The 24902-nt window shown below is 42.1% G+C and overlaps 1 protein-coding gene across 1 annotated transcript; it reads right to left on the minus strand.

Moving 5' to 3' along the window:
• Positions 1-96: 96 nt before the first annotated feature.
• Myo10A (Myosin 10A) lies at positions 97-24560 on the minus strand. Its single transcript, XM_008198841.3, has 12 exons — positions 24382-24560; positions 19567-19724; positions 16184-18144; positions 15979-16067; positions 15015-15927; positions 12382-14965; positions 11728-12328; positions 11089-11543; positions 10806-11039; positions 4882-5111; positions 3294-3540; positions 97-1895 (listed from the first exon to the last, which is right to left on the minus strand). The coding sequence occupies exons 2-12, from the start codon at positions 19690-19692 to the stop codon at positions 633-635; spliced, it is 8703 nt and encodes a 2900-aa protein (XP_008197063.1). The 5' UTR covers positions 19693-19724; positions 24382-24560; the 3' UTR covers positions 97-632.
• Between the last annotated feature and the right edge of the window lie 342 nt (positions 24561-24902).

Here is a 24902-nt window from a genome sequence, read left to right on the forward strand (position 1 = left end):
TCTATAAGAGTTTAAGATTTCTAAACAAGAAATCGCTCGGATTGAGCCGTTTTCAGCTAGTTTTTAAACAAAAAAATAATAAGAAAAAACAAAAAGTTCAATAAAATACTTTTATTAATAGAAAATACAAACACCAATAATTTTACGTACAGAATATTCCGCAAAGGCCGCCGCCAATGTCAGACATGAATCAATCTCGAGAGATTTAACTCGTATCTCAATAATAAATAATCAAATCCGGCCTTCCATAATGCACATCAAGTGTATAAAAACAATAATGTTTTCTCATAATTACATATTACTTAACAAACGAATTCCCATGCAACAAAAGAAACTTTTTGTTGAATCAGAATGAAGACAATAAAAGATATATTTATAGCTAAAACAGTCGCAAAATGATTAAGTATCAAATAATATACACTGCGTACTTTTCTGGGTATGAACAATAAATAATGAAGTAATTGTGAAACCACCAATTAACCCCATGTGAACAACCACTTTCGACTTTACTGGCCAACAGCAAACCTCGAAATTTCCGTTCCACAATTACCAGAATTCCATTACGTATAAGGGAGTAACACGGATAAGTGAGCAAAGTTAACAATGACTATACAACCTAAACCTACACTTAACTAATTCCTCGCGCTGCTCGCCTGCTCCAGATTAATATACTGCCTAACCAGCCTGGAAATCTCATGCGCTTGTTCAGTCTGCAACCTCGTCACTCGTTGCTGCAACAAATTCCCACACTTCATATCCAAAAACAGGGCCCCGTCCTCGGACCGCACCTTCCTGGTCGAAATCACCTCGGCGAACGGCCAATGCTGCAGCGTCTCGTGACTGGTCATGTCCAGAAAGTGTACCCCGCTGCGGTTCAGCGCCAGAATATGCTCTTGCCAGTTCTCCAAGTCGCCCGAGACGCGCTTCACGGCGAAGAAGCTGCTGCCGAACAGCGGCCAATTGCTGAGGATTTGCAAGACGCGGTGCTTGGCCCGCGCCACTTGCAGGCCGGCCGCCTGCCCCCAGGAGGTCTGGACTAGAGCCAGCCACTGCGGCGGCCGGGGCTCCCGCAGGCCCAGGACGGGCTTCGGGAGCAGAAACTTGACTTCCTTGAGGCTCGGGGGGTGGTTCAGGTCGGCGGCGCGGTGCAGGAGCGCGGCAATGAGGGCCATGTCGCGGATGACGCTGGGGGGGAGGTTGGGGTTGCCTAGGCGCAGGAGGAGGCCTTCGAGGTAGTCGGGGGCCACTTGGTTGAACAGGACTTCGGTGTAGAGGGGACTAGCATCGTGTTTGAGGGGGTGGTACCAGACCGAGCGGCAGAAAATCAGGTAGAAGGGCTGCGCGGCTTTGTGCAGCTCGGTGGTGACGTCCAGGATGTACTCATCGGCGGCGAGAGGCATGGTGAAGGCGTCCCCTTGCACTATGCAGTACAAACTGAACTCTTGTTGCTCGGCTTCGGTGCCGACGCCGATCAGACTGCACAGTTCGGCGATTACGTCGGCCACAACCGTGCTACATCTTGTGTTGACTACGCGTTCGGCTCCCCCAGGGAGGCGGTAGATTTGGCGGCGGGCACTGCGTCCGGCGCTAACCGCTGTCACTTCCTCGACGGAAGGGACGTTCTTGCGGCCTCCACACCGCTGGGTCTTTCGGAGGTTTGCAAGGCAGACGGCCGCAGTGCCATGACAGACGCGACGTCTGTCCGAAGCGGCGCTGGAGAGGTGTTCCGTCAAAAACGGTAGGAGATTGTCCGAGCAAGCAAAGTACGCTGCAACGATTGAAAGGAGTCTCCAAGCGCGTTGGCAGGATTCTGGTGACTCGGATTTATTACTAGTTGTCTGCTTCATGAGCTGACAGTAGACTTCGTCACGTAATTGGGCGTGTTTGTGGCAGTGCTGCAATTAGATATAAATGGTGAAACAGCTGCGAGATTTGTAGAAATTAAAACCGGGATGAGTTTCTAATGAAGAAGCGATTAGTTTGTGAGGTACCAAATAAGGGGGGCTGTCAAGAGGTGTGCGAAACACGTAGTTGGCGCAAATTTTGTCATGTCGCTGGTTGTTGAATTGTACTAAACAATGAGGAGTTAAGTGAGACTCAGGAATGTCTCCTTTTTAGTCGAGACTCATTACTTTGAATAAAGTACCGCCGAGGTACTTATTTATTAAACAATTTAATACCTTTCATTTTCCCGCAATTACTACGCGTGCTATAATTACTTAATTAATAAACAAACATTAAAGAAAGGAGCATCTCAAAACTGCCGACGCTCATAGTTTTGCTTTTACAAACTTTACTATAGCTTATAATAGTACCTATTTGTTATAAAAATTTACTTCCAAACGAGTGAACAATTATTATTTTCCAGTCTTTTGAAATTCTTTATTAATTAAGCAACATACCCCCGGTGGTACTACGCTCAAATAAATGTACTTTCTACTGTGTAGGGCTGTGCTGGACCTATGAAAGGGTTAAAACCAGCAATAAAAACCCGTGACCACGTAATAAAATTAAACGAAGATTTTATTTAAATCACAGTAATTTAACAAAATTTTTTGGTACAAAAACATCAAAAAGCAAAATTTTTTCATTAAAATTTTCCAGAGGTTATTTAATCAACCATTAATAAATCATTGAATGAGTCCGAAAATTGAAAGTGATTGGTTTCTCACTTTATTTTAATGGCCGACTTTAAATGGACCAATCATATCCAAAAATATAATTCTTCAATGAATCAAAAAATCTAAAGTGATTGGTAATCAAAATAATTACAAATTTTACTACAATTACTACGTGCATTACGTTAATTCATAAAAGGATGAGTCTGTCTTTGTTGCATTTCACATTTTCAGTTTTTCTTTGAATACTGTCCCCACAGATAATGTTGGGCGATCTGGTAGATGAAGAACACCAAAGTTGAGGCCAATTATCAATTGATAAGGCAAGATCTGATCTCTGCAGTCTTACTTCCACGATTCATCCTTTTGTTACTCTTGTAAAAATTCCCACAAGGCGAGAAATGTGGGAATTTCGAACCCGCGTAATCGCGCTTTATCTTTGAAGATCTAGGAAAGGAAAACGAATCGAACCCGAAACAACAAGAAAATCGTCAAGCCTCGCGAACACAATGGCCCCTAATAAGTGCTAATTCATTCGTAATTAGGGGCCCCGGTGTCAAAATTGGGTTACTTTCCCCATAAACAAATCTAAATTTCATCAGTCTTGCTCCATTATCTTTCATAAATAATTTAATTGTAATAAGTGTTTGGGCAAGAAGCGTGACTGCAACTCACCATCAGCACTGTGTAGACACACTTGACTTCGGGCATTTCCGGGGTTAGGGGCAGGTCCCCGCAGTACCGCAGAATGCACTCGAAGCACTCAACGGCCAGGGGGCCCAGCTCGGGGTCCTCCAGGCGCAGCAGAGGGCCGTCGATGGGCGTCCCTTGCCACTTGATCAGGTCGGTTTGCTGCTTCCAGGTCCATTCTTTGCGCTTCTCTTTGGATTTGATCGAAGAGTCCATCTTGAGGAGCTCCAAACTGGAAGCAAGTCAGTGTGTTGTTTGCGGTTGGAGAAAAACAAATACCAATTGAGATGTTTTAAGGCTATTCCCATTTCAAAACTGGCCACATATTCACTCAAACGCGAACCACCGACTAAATTTTTTATCAAGCGACCGCATGTGATGAGAATGTTTCGTCATTGTTGTTGCTTAAGAATAGCTACTTTTCTTTTCGATGGAATTATTAGTTGCGAACGTGATGGCAAGAGCAGGAAAACGCCCATGTTATCAAAATGAGAGCAAGAATCACCGATCGTGGCCGTTACACGCCAAGATCAAGCCGTTATATAAATCATCTTGCAAATTTATGCAAAAATCACTCTGGTCAGGTAACCACTGAATAAAGATCCAGAGAATCAGCGGAATAAGGACATTCCGTAATTATGCTTTCTAATTTTTTACAATGAAAGAAAATCTTGCAATTGTTGCACTTGGGTGCCCAAAACGTGCCTACACTGTCTTAATTAATATCGCTTTGTTATTTTAATAGTGCTGAACTAAGTGGAGGCTTGATAAATGTAGTGAAACAGATACGGGTTAATTGAAGAAATGTGTCGGAAAAAATAAAAATACGAGGGCATTACAGACACTAACAACTAGGCGAAGCAATTGACTAATAACGTGGAAGTAATGGATTAACATTACGAAAAACACGCATCTAAAAATAGTTTTAAAGAGGAAAAACCACAACTGGACATTGCACATTTTATAGTCAACAATTGTTCATAACAATTAAAAAAATTACGTTATTCGGGTTATTTGTTTTCTTACCAACTTACCACAAAAATGGTTACAATGAAACCACTTTAAAAAAATCATTAAGCAACAAATGTTTAATGATACTACGACCAAAAAATAGTTCTTACAAGTAATGATTCTAATAGCGAAGCTTTAAATAAATTAATAAACAAAATAAACTGTACTTTCTATCACTTATAGGAAAAAGCACATCGTAAGATTCGCAAGATTCTCAAACATTCACGATTTATAGCAGACCTATTATTGAAAATGAATGTGCCTAATGCAATTATCAGCTATTGGAGAAAGTGTCAAAAGCCAAAGTTTACCTTTCTGAAGCGAGTTTTATTGTTATAAACATTTTAAACGGCCAACAATTTCCTCTCATATAAGTAAAAGTGTTTTTTGCAATAATTTGTACTTTCAATAGAAGACCGAAAGTAAAAGTGATCACAATGTGAAGGTCGCTGCGACTAGCTTTTTGTTAAATTCAATTAGTGTCGAAATGTCGTGAGTCGCATATTTCGATGTTTCAAAATATCAAATTAATGAGACAACTGATTTTTTCAAAAATACTCACTCGGCCGTCTGCCTGAAGTTGTGCATGGCGAACTGCATCAGGGAGTACTTCCCGGTCGGGGGCAGAGGGCTGCTGGGGGACTGCGCCCTTTCGCCCCTCATTTCGCCTCTCATCTCGGTCGGAGAGGCGGCGAGTCTCGTTTCCGGCACATTGTTGGCCTTCCTTGGCGAAACTTCGCTGCGCTGTTCGACTGGTGGTACTCTCTGCGGCGGCGATAATTTCATTTGTAACTGCAACAAAGATTACGTTAGTTCGGTGCCATATGGCACGGCGATTTATTAAATAATTAAGAGTTATTCGAATAGCCAAAGACCAAAACGAATCGCATTTAATTGCGAGAGGTCGTTGCATTTGATGCAATAACCGTATTATTTTACGGTATCTCTACACGTTTTTGTCTCGAGGAGTTTCAAGCGATTTCTCGGGTAATAAATTTAAAGGTCCCCATGTGAAAGGGAGCAATTTGGGTTTCCTGTCGTTTAAAAGACGATGAACCGGTAAAAGGTAAAAGAAAAATCGGAAAAAAATAATTTATGGGTTTATAACCACGTAATGTTTTCGTCGATGATTTGGATGAGTTCACAAATAACTGAAAATTTCAAATTATTTCTCACTTAATTTAGCTTTGTTTTATTGCGCATCTTTGTCATTTATGGTTTAGAAATTTTGTGACACATTTAGCCCATTATTCCACGTAATAGAAACCTCCTGTGCGACTAAAGAAAACAAAAACGAACTTTCAAACGACCCCAAAATCATTTAAAAACCATTAATAACCATAATAGAATGTCGGAAGCTTGATGATAAAGCCGGGAACAATTTGCAAGCAATTTTCTCAAACAACCGCTAGTTTGATAAAGAAGCTTTCAGGCACCTCAGCTTGCATCTAATTTACAACGCAAAAAGCGGAAGCATTTCGAATTAATTATGCAATTTTTCAAAATAATTGCTGATGAAGGACGATGATGCTGTGATGTAATGTTTTGCATTCTTCACCTCACATATCATAAGCTCGTTTATTTTGTGCTCGTTACACAATTTTCAAGTTTCTGTGGCTCGAGGCAGTTGTTTGAATAACACAGATTTTTCAGTCTTATTTCTCGTATCAAGTGCAATCAGAGTTGTTTCATCACATTTGAGTCAAACTAAGGCCTTATATGACCAGAAAAAGACGGAGAAAGTGTCTGATGGATGAACAGCTCGAGCGGATATCTCTTAGTTTTGTTATTTGTGGTAATTAGGAACAATAATCTTTAATAAAAATGCATTTGAAGTTGAAAAATTGACCTTATTTTTTGTGTCAGCCGAGTCGGTGTTAAGGCGCGGCTGGAATGGCTATTTATAGCTGAAATAAATTTTTCATGCGACAATGTACACGGCTTATAAGGATTTTACGACCACCCAAATCGCAGTTTGCAGTTATACAGGGTGTTTAGTACAAACGCCGAAGCTGTAACTCCGTTATTTATTGGGAGATCAGAGGCTAACACCTTTTTTTCCGTGGAAATGTTTGTTAAAATCTTAGGCAATTAATTAGAGTTCTGCTAATTTAAATATGTGAAAACTGTTTTTTATCACCTGAAATGATTTTTTAAGCTTTTGCAAATTTATTCCTCATTAAAATATTTCCATTTCCCCGAACTGCACCTTTTCGTTAATTACGGTCCGGTTTTGCTGACAATGACCCCAACTTTCCTTTTCACTAGAAAAACATTTCAGTGAATTTCTTCAGATAAAAAGACAATCTGATGGATTAATTCATTGAATATTTCTTCCCGTGATTGTTTTTTCTTCTCTTTCGCATAAAACGTTACTAGTTGTTGTGATAATTGACACTTTTGTCCCGAACTACAACTTTCTTTTCTTTTTATGTGCCGATTAATCACATGGGCGTAGCCCTTCCAGTCATCAACGAGTCATTTCTCGGCCCCTGGGCCTTCCTGTTACTTCTTAAAACGGCCGTGACAGTGCGAGTTTTTTCCTTTTCCAGGTGTATTTTCTACAATTGTAAAAGTTTCTCCTCTTGCACTTTCTTTTTGAAGATGCGACGCATTAATTAGGATGCTGTTCAATCACAGGAAATCGTGTGTGCTCACCCGAGTGGTGGTTATATAACACAAACAAAATTAAAGATTGGATAATGTTCGTGGGACAGTGTCACGCAGGTGGATTTTTTTAGTTAACAATGGGAACAGCGAAAAATTTATTTCCGGTAGCAAAGTCACCTTTCATAATTGTGTTAACTGAGCTTTGATTATCGTCCTTTGATGTGCGTTATTAATTGGCCGGTTGTGAAACCGCAATCAACTGGAGATAATCTCTTGTTCTTTAATTGGCATAATGCCGGGCTTGGTACCATTATTTTGCATTATTGTTTGAATCGTTGTCTCGATTTTGATTCCATAAAGTGGAACTCGTGAAACTGTCGGTAAATAATTGATTTTATCACAAAACAACTAAATAAGCGAAATGCACAATCGCACAATAATTTTTCATTCGACCTTTGCAAGAGTTTATGGATTTCCAAGAAAAAACGCAATTCAAGTAATTGTTATAAACTGTTAGAAAAAAACGTCAAGGGTGTACTGAACAACAATAACTGATAATAATAATAAAAAACTCTCTAAGCATGTCCTTTTAGACTTTTCTCAAGTGTTTACTGAATATACGTCGAGAGATTGTTTTAAGAAAAAAAAAAAACTAGTTACAGTACAATACAATATTTTCTTTTGTAATTTCTTCTTTATTTTTGTTATCAGCTGTTATTTACGTAGATTCAACTAGAAGAAAAGAAGTAAATTGATAGAAAAAAGCTAGACATTACCTGTTGCACTATGAAAAGAAAATCTACAGAAGCTTTTTTTCTATGAAACTTCAAATATTTTTTTTTGAGTTTTACTACCTCCATGAGTTGTACCGATTTTCTGTCTTTCAATAAAAGACTCAAATAACTCTAACTTTTTTCGAGCAAATTATTGTAGCAACGTTTTCTTTGTACACCATAAAATTTTACAACAGATAATGGTGTTTAAGGTAAGCAACCCTCACAATAAGATGACACAAGGATGACCCGAAATAATTACGATACCGATCGGTTCGTCTGAAAGACTACAGACTGTCTGCAATAAATCACACAATGACCTTGCCTGAAAAATTTAATGGTGTACAAAGAAAGCGTTGCTACAATATATAGTTTTTTTTTATAAAGATGTTAAATTTTGTCCAAATATTTATCAATACCTTACTCAAACCGGTTTGAAAAATTTATTTCAAATACAACTAAACGAAAAACAATTTATAGTTGAATAAAATCAAGTAAAAACCCCTTGTTCAATTTCCAAGTCAATCTGTCTTACCTCCTTGGTCTGAGGTTTCGCAGGCGCGGTGGCACTGGTCTCAGTATTTTCAGTCTTTTTACTTTTATTAACATTTGTTTTACTAGCGTTAGTTTTGTTAGCACTGTTCACACAATTTTTTTCAACGACGCTGTTATCAGACTTCGGTTTAGCGCTGACAATACTCGCTTCACTTTTATTAACCACCGTATTCTTAATATTCTTGGTGGCCCCATTGGCGATATTTTTAATATTGTTGGTAATTCCATTACTCTTCACTTGATTGTTGTTGCAATCCTTGCCATCCTTATCCTTCAAATTCTCAAACCGCGCTAGAATCTCCTTGACTGAGACTTTCGGTTCCGCTTCCTCTGGGATCGTCTCCATCCGCGACGAGATAACATCTTGTTTCTTCTCCCCTAGCGAGTCACTGGCGACGAAATCGTACCCGTCCGAGTTGCTGCTCTCCGACTTGGTCCAGGAGCGGATGCTCCCGCAGGGGTTCTGCGCGTAGACCTCGCACTTGACCGTGAAGGAGTTCTTGGACTTGGTGTCGGTGCCCGAGTCCGAGTCGTGCGAGTCGTCGCTGAGGCTCTCCGACGGGTTGGAGGAGTTGGCCAAGCTGTCCAAGGAGTTGGCCCGGAAGTCGTCGGAGGGCTTGTATTTCGAGATTTCGGCCCACTTTGTCTTGTTCATTTTTCCGGAAAGAAGCGCAACATCGCAGTGTCGACGGTACCGTGGCTGCGTTTCGAATGACTTGCCGGCAACTGGCGAGCGCGGGCTAGATGAGCTCTAATAGTTCCGCTGACCCACTGATGACCAGCTTCGGTTTTTATGTGGGACATCGCGGAGCAGGTGCTGGGGGTTTTCTCCCAGAGGTACCACCCAAAGGTTTCGGTACTATTTTGATAAGAAATGTGCTATCGTCACGACCAAAACGACCACAGCTTGATTATTTTGGTACCACTTTGGTCAAGAAAGTACCCACATTGGGCACCAAGCGGAAAGCTCGAAATTCAAATAAGCGCGCAAAGGTGAATGAATCCTGGCGACTCCACTATGTAAATAATCCTTATAGAGCGAGGCTTTTAAATGGCCTTGATGAGAAAGTTGGATATCTCGACGCGATGGTTTTATCGTTAATGGGAATTATTCAATTTGGCAAAAATTTACAGATTATATTGATTTGACGCAACGTAGTGAAAATTTCACCTCGGGTTATGTGAAGATGCGAGAAATACACCCAGATGTTTGTGTTATGGTACATTGGTTGGTGAAATATTGATTGTGCAAGAAAGTTACGTTGAGATTTATGGGCTGTAAATAAATGTTTGCCGGTTTTATTCGATTAAAAATATTATATAAAAATTATGCGTTTGCTGTTCTTTAATCACTTCTATAAATTATTTCAAACCCAAACTGATTTTTTTGATTCCGAACGGTTGCGTGCAAATGATGACAACTTTCTTCTTGAGTCAATTAATTGCATTTTATCGAGAAAAAGTTTTTCTCCGATGTTATACTCTCACGTTGTAAGAGCATAAACACAGTTGTAAATTATTCAATGCAGTTTAAATAATTTCTCACAAAGTAACAATAAACCCTTTAAAACACCTGCAAAATACTCTTCGGCTCCGTTATTTGCCTATAATTTTCTAGGACCTTTTAATTTTTTTCGGAGTTTTGGAAACATACCAGAACTACACGTGTTACTTCTACCATAATCTAATAATTTTTATCGTAAAAATTCAAGCAAGAGTCTTGCCTTAGGCTGTAGTACCAAGAGAATACATGTTTCAGTACTACCTATCCAAAATCCAAAAGTCAGATAGATAACAGATAACAGATGTGCGTAAATAAACAACAGCAAAGTAATTTTTTAACACAATGCTATTATTAAAAAATACCAAAGCTTTAATTTAATTTGAATCCAGTAGAGGTAACTGCGTAAATACTCAACTTATTCGGCGCAGAAAGTTATTTATATGTATTCGATCAGCAAAACAAATTACAAGGTACGTCTGGTGCTAAATTATTAAATTGTGTAAGATTTTTTTATATCCTTGTTGGTGCTTACGAATTGACAATAAGATAACTAACTTATGATGAAATAAAGTTTTTTAATCCAATAACCTGTCAAAACCGCAGAGCATGAAGCCGGCCTATATTATTGCGATTATCGCGTTAATGTAGACAATTTATTCAAACCGAATCATTAATAATTAAAACATCATCGTTGCTTCTTCGCGCTTAGCACGATACAGAGTAATTACTAAACAGCCAAGTGTATCGCTTAGAAATCATCCATGCCGTTATTACCATTAATTACAGCTAATAAAATTCCTCAAACAGCTACTACCAATGTGGCAATACGTTTCCCAACTGGGTTACTCCGCGTGAAATTAACCTTTGCCTGCATCAAGAAGCACTCTATGAATGCAAATACCTTAACGCACTAATAACAATTGTAATGTACACAAACGCGTAAAAGTTTTTTCCCAAATAGGCCATGAAACGATCTAATTAAATCTTAATTAGTATCGCCAAGCCATAATTAATCAAACGGATTTTGCGCGAAAGCTCACTCACCTTGCGATTCTCAGCGCAGTACTTTGTCACCATTTCGGACAGTTGTTGGGCCCGAGGGGTGTGGAGGCTGAGCCGGCCCTGGGGGCCGTCGAAACTGACGGTGGTGGGTCGGGGGGCGGTGCAGGAGGCGATGTCTTTCAAAGGGAACGATTTGAGCACCTGGAGGTGGGTCTGCTCCCTTTTGACCAAGTGGATCCCCCAGTGGGACACAGCCACGAGTTGGACGTCCGATAACTTGAAACACATGCTCAGTTTTGGACGAAAAAACAGTTTTTTTCTATACCTGTGCCGCCCCTGAAACTGGGAACAAGCGGGCGAAGTACAAAGGCCACGTGCGGGCCAACTCGATCACGTTTCGCTTGATGTTGGCCCGATGGGAACTATTGTAGTTTTCGGCGGTTATGCCGTACCCTGATAACATGTTAACGCCAGCGCGTTTTTCCGTTTGGGTGAGTCGGAGACAAGGGGTGAGGCCGTAGACGTCGCCAACGATTTGGCAAAAGATCAAGTGGAGGATTGAAGGCGGGCCGAGAGCTTCGTTCGGGGAGAAAACTTCTTTTCTCACGCGCAAAAGCCACGATACCCGGTTGTAGGTCACACAAGCCGAGGCGCCCAAAGGCAGGAGTCGGTGCGTTGTCTTGGGGGATTGGGTTTGGACCTGGTCCTGGCTCCGGTGGATCACAGGCGATTTCGGGGGCGGCGTGTGGATGGGCCGCATGAATTCGGGCCACTCTGGCACTGAAAACACAATTTTGTGGTTTCGTATTCACAGTTATTAGCGAAATAAAGAGAAATAAAAAGAAATAAAAAAAAATATATAAAAAAATACAAGACGGGAAGACGGTATTGGATTTTACTGTTTTTTAACCAAATAGTCACAAATTTCGAGCGATAAATCTACTTCCTTAGTCGAACAACTTACCGTCATTTCGGTCCGTCTTGTCCGTCATTTGCGTCGACGCAATCGAATGCTTCTTCTCCCTCTCTTGTGCGCTTTTATTAAACTGGTGTGTTCTGAACGTCGGTCTCTCCCCTGTTTCCTTCCCAACTCTCTTCCTTTCGGTTTCCCAACGTTCACTTATAATCCTTCGCGGTTGATCGCTCGAAGTAATCGTTGTTGAGTCAGCTTGGTCCCAGCTGTCTCGCGACAACCGCCCATCTGTTTTGTCTAAATCTAGTGCATCCTTAGCCCAATGGGTGCTATCGTCTTGAGTTTCATGCGTTATGGCACTCTGTACCTCCCAATTGGCACTAAACGAGTTCCTTTTGGAATTATTCTGTAAAACTCGGTTTTGGTGGACGCCAAAAGTGTCCCGGTCTTGGCGCTGGGCCATGAAGGATTCACGCACTGGCTCGATTGGGAGTGGGGGTTGATTGGGCCGGACCACGGGAGGGGGCGGAGCCGGCCCGGGAGGGGCTGGGGGAAGCGAGTTGGGCCCGATTGGAGGGGGGGGAGGGCCAGGTTTCCAGTTGGAACTCGACCAGCTTTGCTGGGTCGGGGAGGTGCTCCCGTTGTGACTAATCTGTAAACACAACCTTGCTTGGCAAAAACAGAAAGGAGTAGAGCAGAACTTACATGAGGCGGAGTGACTGGACTTGACTTCCCGCTGGGTAAGTCCTGAGAGTCGTCGCCCCACCTCCCGGCTAGCTGTTGCTCCAGCATCATTTTCCGCGTATCTTCCAGTTTGTTAACAGCCCGGGCTGGTTTTTCCACGTGACTACTCGTCGAGCGCACCGAGTGGTTCGCAGTGACTTTTTCGAGCCTTTGGCGCATTTCAGAACTGAGTTTGAGTTTGCCGACGCTGCCTGGCGATGGCCTGGAGGCGCCAATCTCGAAAGATCGCTTCGAACTCACTTTAGTCGGCCGTTCCGGCTCTCGCACGATGGGTTCGAACTCGATTTCTTCCCATTCTGCCGACGACTGCTCCACTTTTGGGTGTCCGTTTGTCACAATCGGTTGGTCCCTAACCGGTGTCACTTTCCTCTGGTTCTGGCGCATCTTAAACTGCATGAAATCCTCCCCGTTTTCGGCCACTTTTTCGTCTTTCGGGGGCGGCCACCGCCATTTGCCGATTCGGACGGTCTTGGCGCGTCCATACGGGTCCAGAAACGGGCGGGCTTCGCTGGGGTCGGTTCCGTCGAGTGGCGGCGGCATCGGGGGCGGGGGTGGAACACCGTTCCGCATGCTCATGTTAGAGTCGGAGCTGGTTTTGCGTGATTTGTAATCGTTTGTGCTTGGAGAACTGCTCTTCCGGGTACTGTTAGACGTCTTGAAGCTTGATTTACGATTGGGTGATGATTGATGGACTTGGGCTTTAACGGTGGTTTGTATGGCTTCGTTGACTTTGACTTCGGTTGGGATTTGTTGGGTTAGTAGTTGTTGCAAGGCTTGGTTTTGCGCTAGGAGTTGTTGTTGGATTTGGATGTTCTGGGCCATTGCTGACTGGAGGAAGGCGCGCTGGAGGCTTTGTTGGTATGTGGCCATGTCGGTACCGTTCGGAGGTGGGACGTTGTAAACAGGCATGAAACCCTCCTGGGTGGGACTTAACAAGGGCATAAGTACCGGTGGTGAGCCCACTATGGGTGCGGGAATGGTCGGGAATGTGTAACTCGGACCAGCACCGTTTTGTTGATGGGTAGTACCCCCACCTTTGATACTATCGACCAAATTGTGTTTCTCAGTCAGGTTTTTCAAACTATCGTTTATAAAAATCGGTCTAAACAAATCGCTAATGTAATCATCAACATTGCCTTTATCGGCCGAAGTCCTGGCTGTGTTTGGTTGTGAAGTACCGGAAGTCAATTTCTCAACTTCCTGATCCAGAACGGAACTACCTTGACTGTCACGTCGGTTCCGGTGCCCCCCACCCTTTATTTTCCTTGCAATGAACCCAGCATTAGACATATCCAAATATTCGTCAAGAGAATCCCCCAAAACATCGTCGAGAAAATCGGAATAGTCGTCCCGTGTCCCACCTTTGATACTAGCAGCCAGGGAACGAGCATCGCTTAACTCGTCCAAATTCCCGTCAAGGACTGGACTGAACAACTCGTCCAGAAACTGGTCAACGTCGGACGCCTGGCTTGGAACCCTCACTCTTCTAACATGACTTGCCAAACTCGGAGTTTCGCTAGTATCAGACATTGCCGAACTCCTAACTCCAAATTCTGATTTCTCGATATGTGCACGGCTCGAGTGTGACCCTGGAGGTGCCTTCTTGCCGGTGTATTGTGACTTGATGTACCTCGGACCTCCCCGGTGTGAGGTACTAACACTGGACACGTCCGGGTACTCAAAATCAATCTCTTGCTTCGACATGTAATTCTGATTGGCCAAAACTGGCTTAATCGGCGCCAACTGCTCAACAGAGTGGTACCGGTCGTTCAGTCTCGACTGACTCAAACCCAAATCGGAGAGCGGGGTCGGTTCAGGCTCACTCAACAAATTATCTAAACTCCGAGACCTCACTTTCTCTATATCAAAGTATCGTTCGTTCAGGGCAGAATTGCGAGAAAGCGCCTCATGTGAGGATTTCCTAGCTGGGGTACTAGTAACCGGAGGTGAGTACTCACGGTGACTCTCACGGGAAACTTTCCGGGAGGCCACTTGGTTCGACTTGTGGTGAGGGGGTGATTGGCGGGCCATTTCCCGTGATATTTTCCGATTGAGGTGAGTTGGGGGTTCCGGTGGTGGTACTTGGGGCCGGGTTGGGGTCGTGGGTGAGTGATCGATTTCGGCCGGTGATGCTCTGCGAGTACCGACTTTAAGGAGAGAGGATTTAGATATGGGAAAAGCGGGGCATAATTCTAGTTCGGATACGAGGTCCATGATGTAGTCCAAGCCACTTCCTTCTGAGACTATACCGGCATCGTCCATCACAACGCTCCAGCCTTCGGCGGTTAAGCCCAGCGAGTTTATGGCGATAGATGCGGCTTCCTCGCAAGTCGTCCAAGAGTCAACATTGACCGAAGCCACGTTATTATCAGGGAGAGTTAAAGGTAGGGCTGTGTTCGTCCGCTGGCGGGTACTGCGCCATTCGAGGAGAGTCGGAGGAAGGGAGCGAGCATGTGGTGCTTTCTGCAAACTTCGCGTCAATTTCCTTTGCAGCAATTCTTTGTAATTGGCGGACGCGTGGTCGGTTATGAATTTTAGTAGATACCTAAAGTGAATTTTAACAAAACTTGATAAAACTTTATTAGATAACTTACTTGCTCAATGGCGGGCTCGGCTGGAAACAACTGAGACAATGCGCCATCAGTTGCCAAATCCGGTCCGAATTCTCATTCCGCCACACTTGGTTACACAACTGCACCAACAACTCGTCTCTCAATCCTCTCGAATTCAGCGCCTTGTACACGATAAAATCGGCAAGCGCCCGCTCGCGCGGTCCGCTCAACTGCCCGTCGTTAGACCAGCGCAAAATCAGTTTAAACAGCGCCACTGCGTCTTGAAAATCCTGGTCTCTAGTCGCAGCCTTGGACAGGAAGGGTGCAGTGATTGGTTCTTTCCGCATCCCGAGGTCGGCCCCCTTGAAGTAAACCGAGGAAAATCGGGAGAACTCATATTGGTTCAAGTCATGCGGTAGGTTTAGCGGCGGGATTGTTCCAGTGACACCGCCCAGAACCTTGATTAGGTTTCTTTCAGTATGCGGCGGGTTGAAGTTTTCGATTTTTGAGAAAATGAAAGCCAGTTCTGCTGGAATTTCCAGATGGTGGACGCTTGATTTGGGTGCAGCTTTCTGTAGTTGTGCCTCTCGGGCGGCTCTTTGTTTAGCACGTTCTTTAGCCAGTTTTTCAGCCTCGACGCGTCGCTTGAAGTCGGCTTTTCTTTGCGCGAAGCGCTTGCGTTCTCTGCGTCCGCGGACAAGAGCTTGAGCTTTGATGACTCCATGTCGGATTGTTTTGAATTGTTTGCGGTGTTTGTAACCACGCCAATGTTTCTGGATTGTTACGGTACTGCGGCGGAGGTTCTTGTAGTTTTTGCGCGCCAAGTACCCTCTGATGTGTTTTTGGATCACGATGGCCGAGTCTCGGAGACAGTCGGAGCGTTTCACTTCCAACTGGCGTTGGAGGTTTTCTCGGAGGAAGACGCGGGTTGCTCCTAATTGGTAATCTGGACCTTCTACAAACACGGGATTCTTACTTTGTTTGAAAAATAGTCAGAATTACTCACCAGCTCCCGTGGAAGGCATTTGTTCCAGAATGGCCCGACATAAGTCTCTATACGGCGCACCTCTTGGCAACACGCCAGAAAGTAAATACCTGCGAAATCCGAAATGGTAATATCACTCAACCGTCGACTAGAATTAACACAGTTGTGCAAACGTTACAAATTAATAAATAATTTTAATGACTGGTTAAGTCATCATTACACATACCTATATCTCTCAACGAATTGCTGAAACTTCATCCTGACCGGATATCCCGACTGGCGGATTTTAATAGTGTCCAACATTCCTGCATATCTTAGTTGCTCGAGAACCACCGGCATGTCAAACCGCATGGGGCTCTTGTCGTTGTTGGGTTTGATGCACCGGACGAACCAAGGGTTGCACCGAGCCATGGACTCTAACAGTTGCTGAAGACTGTCACTGAAGCGGGCCGCAACTGTCGGGGTTCTGGGTTTCATTGTGACAAAACGGCCATCGGTGCCCTTCGGAAGGGTACGACTTTGCGTTTGGTTGATTAAAGGCTTGGCAATGGACGCAACCAACGGTTCCTTGCTTGATGAAATCAACTCGACCACTTCCGGACGCAAAGCGTCCCGGTTCTTGTCCAGGAAACCGTCAACGGAATACCACACTTGTCCCGCGAAGTGTCTAATCCCAAATTCCCGGCCTCCGACTCTCGGACGGCAATAATGCTCGTTCAGGGCGTGATTATAGTGACACTTTTCCAAAAACGAAGCATCGGAAGCTCTGGGGAAGTTGCTTTCGTCGTCTAAAAGGTGGAGAATACCTACTGGTTTTTTGCCCAAGAGATGTATGACTGGCGTGTTGTCCATCCAAGTCATGTTGGTCCATTCTAGACGCTCCCTTGCATACTCCTGTTGTTCCAGTTTAAAGACGTGTTTGTTGAAATACAATTGCAACGATTCTGAGGCATAGTTGATGCATAATTGTTCGAAGGAATTCTCGTTTAGATTCTCAAACCCGAAAATGTCAAGTAGCGAAATTCGGGCCGCATCATGTAGTCCTCCTCGCTGGACAATTGAATTGACACGCGTCACTAACCAATTGAAAAGGGCAGAATACAGAGCTTTGGCGAAAGCATCTCTCGCGTCTAGCGCTTGATCTATACTTAAAGGTGAGTAGACGCGTTCGGCTCTAGCTTCTGTGATTCTTGAAGTCAAGGCTCTTTGTAAACCACTGGGGGAAATTTGCAAAAGATGAGCAGCCCACTTAATTTCAACATCGGACCCAACTTCCACACCCTCCTGGCCATGCCGGAGCTGCCTTCTATGGAAATAGACATTTCCCAAGTGCAGAACCGAGGCTAGAACCTTAATTATTCCTTCTTGTTCCGCCTCTCCGACACCTAACACTTGCATGGCTCTTGTCAGAGCCCCCCAGTCGGCCCCCGAGCCGGAATGACCCGGCGCACAATCGCCGCCCCCTTGGTTAAGATAGAAGTACTTATCAGCGTCGACTAAACCGTACTTCTGTCTTTCTGTGTTACTCAAACCGCCCAAAAGTTCGTAAAAAACGTGATAATTCCGTTCGCCCGGCGCTTGAGTGATAATCCTCGACTTCTCCAAAAGGTACTGAGTCACTTTAGCCCCGACGATCGCCCCATACTTGAAATAAACCTCGAGGTACTTCCCAAACCGCGAACTGTTATCATTGCGTGCCGTTCGCGCATTCCCGAAAGCTTCAAGCAAGGGAGCCGCCTCGAGGATCTGCTCCGTGACCAAGGCCTGTCCTCTGGGGGCGGACGGCGCCACCGCCGCCAAGTACTGCATGACGAGTTTGGTGGATTCAGTCTTTCCGGAGCCGCTCTCCCCGCTGATCACCACCACCTGGGGGGCGGGCAGCGCCGAGTAGGCGGAAGCGCCCAAGGCGAAGAGATGCGGAGGCAAAGCGCCGATCATCTTGCCCCTGTATCTCTGCGCCGCTTCGATGCCGTAGCTGGAGTCGAACATCCTGTAGGGGTTAACGGCCACGAGAATACTTCCCGCGTACGTGTAGATCAAGTTCCGGTCGTACCGCAGCTTGAGATTCCATAATAAGGCGGCTTCGTGCAAGTCGGTGAGTTGGATCATGTCCTCGACGCCGCCGGGGCCCAGGTCCTGGCGGCGCCGGACCGAGCCCTCGCCCTCCGTCAGAGCGAACGTCTGCGGCTAGAACAATACGCAGTGGCGAAATCACGGAGATTGCAAGAGGAGGAAGATTCGAGACAATTGATGTGACGACATGGCAGTTATGCCACGCAAGAGCCAAACCGATTTAGTCAACATTCCTCCGATATGTATTCATGCGAACTACCGGAGATGGTACTGATATCGCAATGAATGCCGAGATGCTTCGAGAGATTTGAAAAGAAAGTGCCCTCAGGCCGGCTTTTGCAACTGACCTCGTGTACTGTGGCTCATGAAGGCATAATACTTCAACTTCTTGAACAAGATTGTCAACAAACTCAAAATACATAATGTAAACAATTCGTTTCTACATTTTTGCTCGGACAATGGAATGCAGTAATGTCTTGCTTGCTACATTGGCTTTTTACTATTCAAGGTTCTGTGATGAACACACGTATCCGGGTGACTAAAAATAATTTTTTGTTTTCAAAACTAATTAAATTAATTTACAAACTAATGGCCAAAAATTAGCGAAACCAGGCTTTTGATACATTAACATGTTATTAGATTTTTTACGCTGGAGAATTGTAGCAAGGTCAGCAAATAAAGATTTGTGTACGAATTTTTTTTACAATTAGTAAGTTTAAAAGCACTCCAGCTGAGACGAGTACGCTTTAAAATATCGTAACAATAATTTGCAAGAACGTTAAAGTATCGTGTTCCGATCATTTTTAAATCATTAAGTCCGTGAAACGTAATACTACATTTCAATAGACTTTATGTTTTGCTCTTTAAGCTGCTGAAATGCCTCCTAGCAAGGCGAATCCAATGATATTTCACGTCTTTAATTTGGACAGCTTTATTTTATTTTATTACCACATATGCGTTGCCAAAATCATTACTTTACTCCTTATTGTTTCTTTGTTGTGTATTTCTTCACAGTTTTAAGATAACAGTTCAGACAATAAATTAGTCATTCACGGCAAAAGCCCCCTAAACCGGTATCTGATGTTCCAACAAGGAATGTTTCATCAATTTTTCTCACGATTTTAGCATGATTTGAGCTTTCTAGTGGCAGACTTGCACAAAGACAGTGAAAGTGCAATTGTAACACTAGATCTCGAAAAAATAAAACAAACCAAAAACCGAGTGAAAACACAAAAATTGAATCTAATTGCGTATTAATGCGACCACAATAACCGAGCCATTGCTTCACCGACACTACAATTTATTAGCCGCAGTATGTGGGCACTTGTAAATTTTGAAAAGCTGTTCTTGTAGCTGGCAAATTAATGTCATGTCAACTACGCATTGTAATTCATGTTGGTTGTATCTCCAGATCTTCGCATGTATGCAAAGAGGAACTCAAACTGAATACAATAAAAACGCTACAAATTTGGACTTTCTAAAGCAGCTTTGCCACAATTTGGCAATTTCCGTGCGTAGGATCGTGCCATAAATTACCTTCCCGTTGATGACTGCTTGGACGGTTAACACGTTGGCACTCCTGTGACATTCTAGGACCTCGCCAGGGAGCCAGTGGCCCACTCCTGGGTCAAACCAGATCAGGTCGCCGGTACTCCACTCCATGGCTATTTCCTCTCAAACATTTTCGAAAAATCCTGCAAAAATCGATCAGTTGTAGAGCAAGCCGTGACGAAATCCCAGTTTTCCGCACGTCAACCGAGAAATTTCGATTCATATTCGCACAAAAGGCGATAATTATGTAAATTGTCAATGGATTTTCATCGCAAGCTTGCGGGTTTCAAGGACAGTAGCACTGTTAACTTCTAGAAAACAAAGAAGTGGAAGTACTCGTTTTATTCAACAAGGAACTACTCCAGTTACGTACCTTATTTATTTAAAATAACTTACATAAGTGCATTCAGAACGACTCATTATGTAATTTCCTAAGAAAACTAGTGCTGATTATGCTCATTTAGCAATAGAAAGGCTCTAAAAATCGAGATTACAAGCGTGTCAATAATTTATTGCCTTGACTGAATTCTCAGTCTTCGGCGTTTTTGCCGATCTAACGTGTGTTTTCTCGATTTTTGGGTTCAATAGATGCGTCCTTGAACTCGTAATTTACAATAGAATTATCACATTCAGAGCAAAATATAGAAAGTTTCAGGCCACGAATGATTTGACACGACTCGGGTCTCTTTTAATAAATAATTAAGTAGGTTACAAATTGCCACATTATTATTTTATGGCGAAACATAATCTTCCAGAAGTTGGGGTTTGTAAAATGTTTTTATTTAATCATCGAGTACCAGCTGCCAATAAACTTTAAATAGAGAACATTTCTCTATAAAAGAACGTAATTACTGTCATAACATTTTTCACTTTTACAATTTATTTATCCTTTGAAAAGTCCTCTCGAGTGATCTGAAAGTGATGAAAGTCTTGCTCAAGTTTGCAATGCATTTGAAATCGAATTGTTAAGGATTGCATCAATGGAGAAATTCATCAGTGAGGTCCATGGACAAGCACCTCTAATAACCGATAAATTTAATCTATGATCAAACACTTGTCCCGATTAGTGTCACTTGTTCATCGCTCAAATAACTTTCATTCTGATTCATCCCAAAACAACGGTCCCGCGTCCTTCGTCAGTTCCTTGAGTCAACCTTTCGAAAATTGCAAAAATATTTGTATGTGTGACTTCAAGGTTTTCTCTGCATTCTTCCTCCAACCTATTGACATTCTTAGCATAAGAACGTTTATTCTATTACTCACTGCTTTAATTATCGGTTTACGAACATAATGTGTTTCATAACTGTTTAATAAATGCCTTGGCTCTATTCAGACGTAATAATTTCGCATCGAAAAATAATTATCATTTTCGCGTTCGGCTCAAAATATGCGGTCATTTCCGAACGGTGAGCGCTGAATTTCAATTGGAAACACTTGTGGAGCCTTTAACATGTCAAGACTTTTGCAACTAGCAATCAAGGAATATTTCATGGATATTTAAACGGGCAACCGACCATTAAATTAGATAAGATTTAACGCGAAATTAATATTTTGGAAACTGTTCTTCTTAGCCGAAACTTCTAAGCTGCGCTTTAATTTAGTGTAAAACAATCTGCGTTAAATGAAGAAAGAGAAAACGAACAAAACAATGCAGATATCACTTAATCATTTGTTTAATGAGTGTAATACACGCACGCAAATGTGTATTACTGCAAAACGTTATTAACTGGTGATATTTACACCAACACTTTCTGTGTGGTTTTTAACAGTTTTATGTTTTTTTACGAAAAGTGCCAGAAACCACAAACAGATCACCACCAAGTTTGTTTTTTTTTTTCAATTTTTATTCGTATTTTGATCTTCTCCTAGCCGAAGACAGAAAAGAAAATAATAATAATTAAAATAACTGCGAAGAAATTGAAAACAATTAAAACAACAACTAGAAATCAATTGCTGCTCATTTGCCGGGCAATTATTTTCACGGGAATTGAATGCAATCATTCCTTGATTATGAGGTATAATGGCAGATGAAATGACACTGCTAATCAAGTTAATTTTGTTGAGTGGCTCTTGGTCCGAGCTTCATTTGCAGCAAAAGGTCAGTGTGTGATGCGATAATGACTGTAATCATTTTCTCTCAAAAATTGCAAAATTGCTGTTAAAAAGTCGAGTCAAAATGTTTGGAGCAGTGGCTCCACACGCAATGTTTACCGCGATGGTCAATGATCTCTTCGCCTTGGGGCATGTCTTGGAGTGTGATCGCCTCTGCAGGGCCTCGATAGAGGCTCTTTCTCTCGGTATACGTGAGGCTATTCGACCTCACACCCATTCATGACGTGTGTAGAATTTAGGTATTGTAGGTCATGTCTGCGATTTGGGAAAAATCAGCACCTATGACACCAATACTGTGTTTGCACACCTAATTCTGAGCGAAACTTTCCAAGCTGGTCGTCTGTGACATATTTTTCCGATTTAATTTGGAGCTAACTGTTGTAAAGTGATAAATCGCGTAATATGAAAGTGTAGACGCTTACGTGATTGCTGCTTTATTTTCTCCAGAGTTATATTCCGATTTTCATATTTAAAAATTCCCCAACACAATAATTATTGTTATAACAGAGCTTTATCTACATATTCATGTGCAATAACATTTGCACAGCTCACGTAACATGCAAGCCAGGAAAATTGTAGGGAGGGAAACTAACTATGTATAAAAATGGGGCTTGTACAGTTGCTCGAATTTGACAAACCGAAAACTAATGATATGCTGTATTTATACAGTTACACAAAATGGTCAAAACGAGACTCCATTTTAGTGCTTTGGCTATGTTTCTTCAACTTAACATTTGATTCTTTCTATGATGAGTTATTTCATGGATTCTTGAAGCTTCCGAGCATTCAAGTCTTTTTTATATTTCCTCTTGATTGGCCTTGAATTAACCCAGTTTGTGGTGGTTTTTTAAGTGAAAACAAAGGAAAATAAAAAATCGTTACATCTTACGTTTGCAATTTACAGACATGAAAATTTGTGGTCAGACGCTAAATGGTGCATCGAAACCGCAAAGGAAAAATCCAACTGTTGAACTTGAAATAAGTCAATAACTCGCGTTATATAAAAAAGGGAAAATTTCTGTGAACTGTTATTAAATGTCCAAGTCAATTAAAATCAATTAAAACCATTGTTATCTCTCACATGTTGTTTCAATAATTACGAAATCTGCTGCCTTTCTAAGTTAAAAGTTAAATGGAATCAGATTTTGAGGAAACCTTGATAGAATTTCATGTAAATGACGGTAAGAGTAGGTTGTAATGATCATAATTTTCCTACTTTAGTTCCGAACGAAATTAATGGTTTAATTTAATTATCTGAGTAAAAGTTTGAATAATTATCTGGAATGAATTAGGTTGAAAAGATGTATTTAGTATTAATGCTGCCATGAATTATGTTTTGACTGGCTTGATAAGGTTAATGGCTGGTGGATTAAATGTTTAATTCTCTAATAACATGTTATTTAATCTCATACTTTGGATTTACAATCAGAAAAATCAAACAAGTATTTCTGGATGGAAGAGCTTCAACATTTCTTGTCTCAAAATGTGGGATTATTAAGCCTCATTACAAAGTAATTATCCAACAATTTTTACTGTAAAAATGTTCGACATTATCGTCACATTAGCTCATAATATGTTAAATTATTTTACAATTAAGTAATAAATGAGGAAGGAAGAAGAATAACAAAACAATGTAAGGAGGAAAAGAAAGTATATGACGAATAAGTTTCAGAAGGCGGTCTGTTCTGTATGACCTTCTGAACCATAAGCTCAGTTTTAAATATGTAACACATAAAAAACACAAATATTTTGTTTTGCTCGACGGAAATCCATATTAATTAGTGGCACACCTACAAACACCTGTTACAAATTTTGTTACGGATTCATTGTAGAAGAAATAATCGATAACAGAAAAGTATAAGGTGGCCAAAACAAACAACTTCTGTCACTTTCGACAACCGTAGAAAAGATCTTTGTTTGCTGACTCATTCTTTACAAATCCAAGTCAAGAACTGCAACTTATTAGCCGACAGTAGGTGTGTTTCTAATAAAAAATGTGCGTTGAACACAAGTAAATCCACGACTAATTGAGGATTTTTGTCAGCTTCGGCAAAAACTGGATTAATTCGTGGAATATTTCCTCCGGTATTTGCATGCGCTGAAAAACCTAATTGCTGCACGGTTGAGTTTGTGAAGATTATTATATCATCGGCTATTAAAAATTCCGTTGGAATACCAATAATTTGAGATCATCATTTTCTGTTTCGTGGAAACTTGAAGTGTCTACAATGTTTCCGTTCCAGTTTCGCATTTTCTTTCCAGTTGAAAAAATTGGTTCACTTTGGACATGGCAAAAGTGAACGTGCGATTGTGCGTTTATCTTACGCCCATCTCAATTGGTGCCAAATTAGTGCGGTTGTGCGAAAGTCAAGTAAATATTTGGAAAAAGTTTCAAAAAATTGGAAGGTCAGGCGCGTAATTATGTCCGAGACGTGTAATTGCTTGACCCGAATCCACGACAAAACAATCTTCCTGACTTAAGTCAAGGTTCTGGTATTTTGATAACACGCGGCGAAGGTTACTTATCGCTCTTTCTCGCATTTCCTTATAGAAATGTGCCCAGTTTTTCGAAAAAAATATGTTTAAATGGTCAGTGTTCGTGCGCTTCGCTCTTGATCGAGCGTTGAAGTCACTTCATAATTCGCGAAGATGTGGCGCAAGGCTTGCTTAAGCCGGATGCGGACTCACCGTTGCGATATTTTTTAATTATCCGAACATTTTGGCACTGAAAGAATCACTTCATTTCGTTAGATTTCGCACAAGTTATCACACTCAGCACTTCAGGTAACTCAACAACACTGTCGGGTCGTTGGAGAGGTGAAGTAAAGGTGCGTCCCGTTAGGTTGGTATGCGTATAGAAACTAGCAGTGTTGAACGTGGCTGATGGTCTCCATTTTATCGTCGAATGGGGGATTTTACCTGAAATAAGAAGAATGGGACCTGAAGCACCTGTTACAGTCACTCTCCATTATCGCCACTGTTTATTATCGGCTTTTGAACCTGGTGTCTGCAGAATTCACCAGAAAGTGCAATTGAAAAAATACTATTCTCGATTTATTTGTTGATAAATTTGGGTCGGCGCCCACGTTTAAGAGACATTTAATGATAATGGTGACCTCACTTAGAGCTATTGTTCTTAGAAGCATTTTCTAAAAACACCGCTATTTAAATTCCTTAATACTTCTGTACAAAACTGTCGCCGGTCGTTA

This window comes from Tribolium castaneum, chromosome 6, assembly GCF_031307605.1.
Source record: "Tribolium castaneum strain GA2 chromosome 6, icTriCast1.1, whole genome shotgun sequence".
NCBI classification, from domain to species: Eukaryota; Metazoa; Arthropoda; class Insecta; order Coleoptera; family Tenebrionidae; genus Tribolium; species Tribolium castaneum.

Coding starts and splice junctions, on each gene's coding strand:
- Myo10A (XM_008198841.3), bottom strand. CDS start 19,692: ATGGAGTGGAGTACCGGCGACCTGATCTGGTTTGACCCAGGAGTGGGC. Junction 15,928..15,978: donor AATGCCTTCCACGGGAGCTG/GTGAGTAATTCT, acceptor CCGTGTTTGTAG/AAGGTCCAGATTACCAATTA. Junction 3,541..4,881: donor AACTTCAGGCAGACGGCCGA/GTGAGTATTTTT, acceptor ACTTGCTTCCAG/TTTGGAGCTCCTCAAGATGG.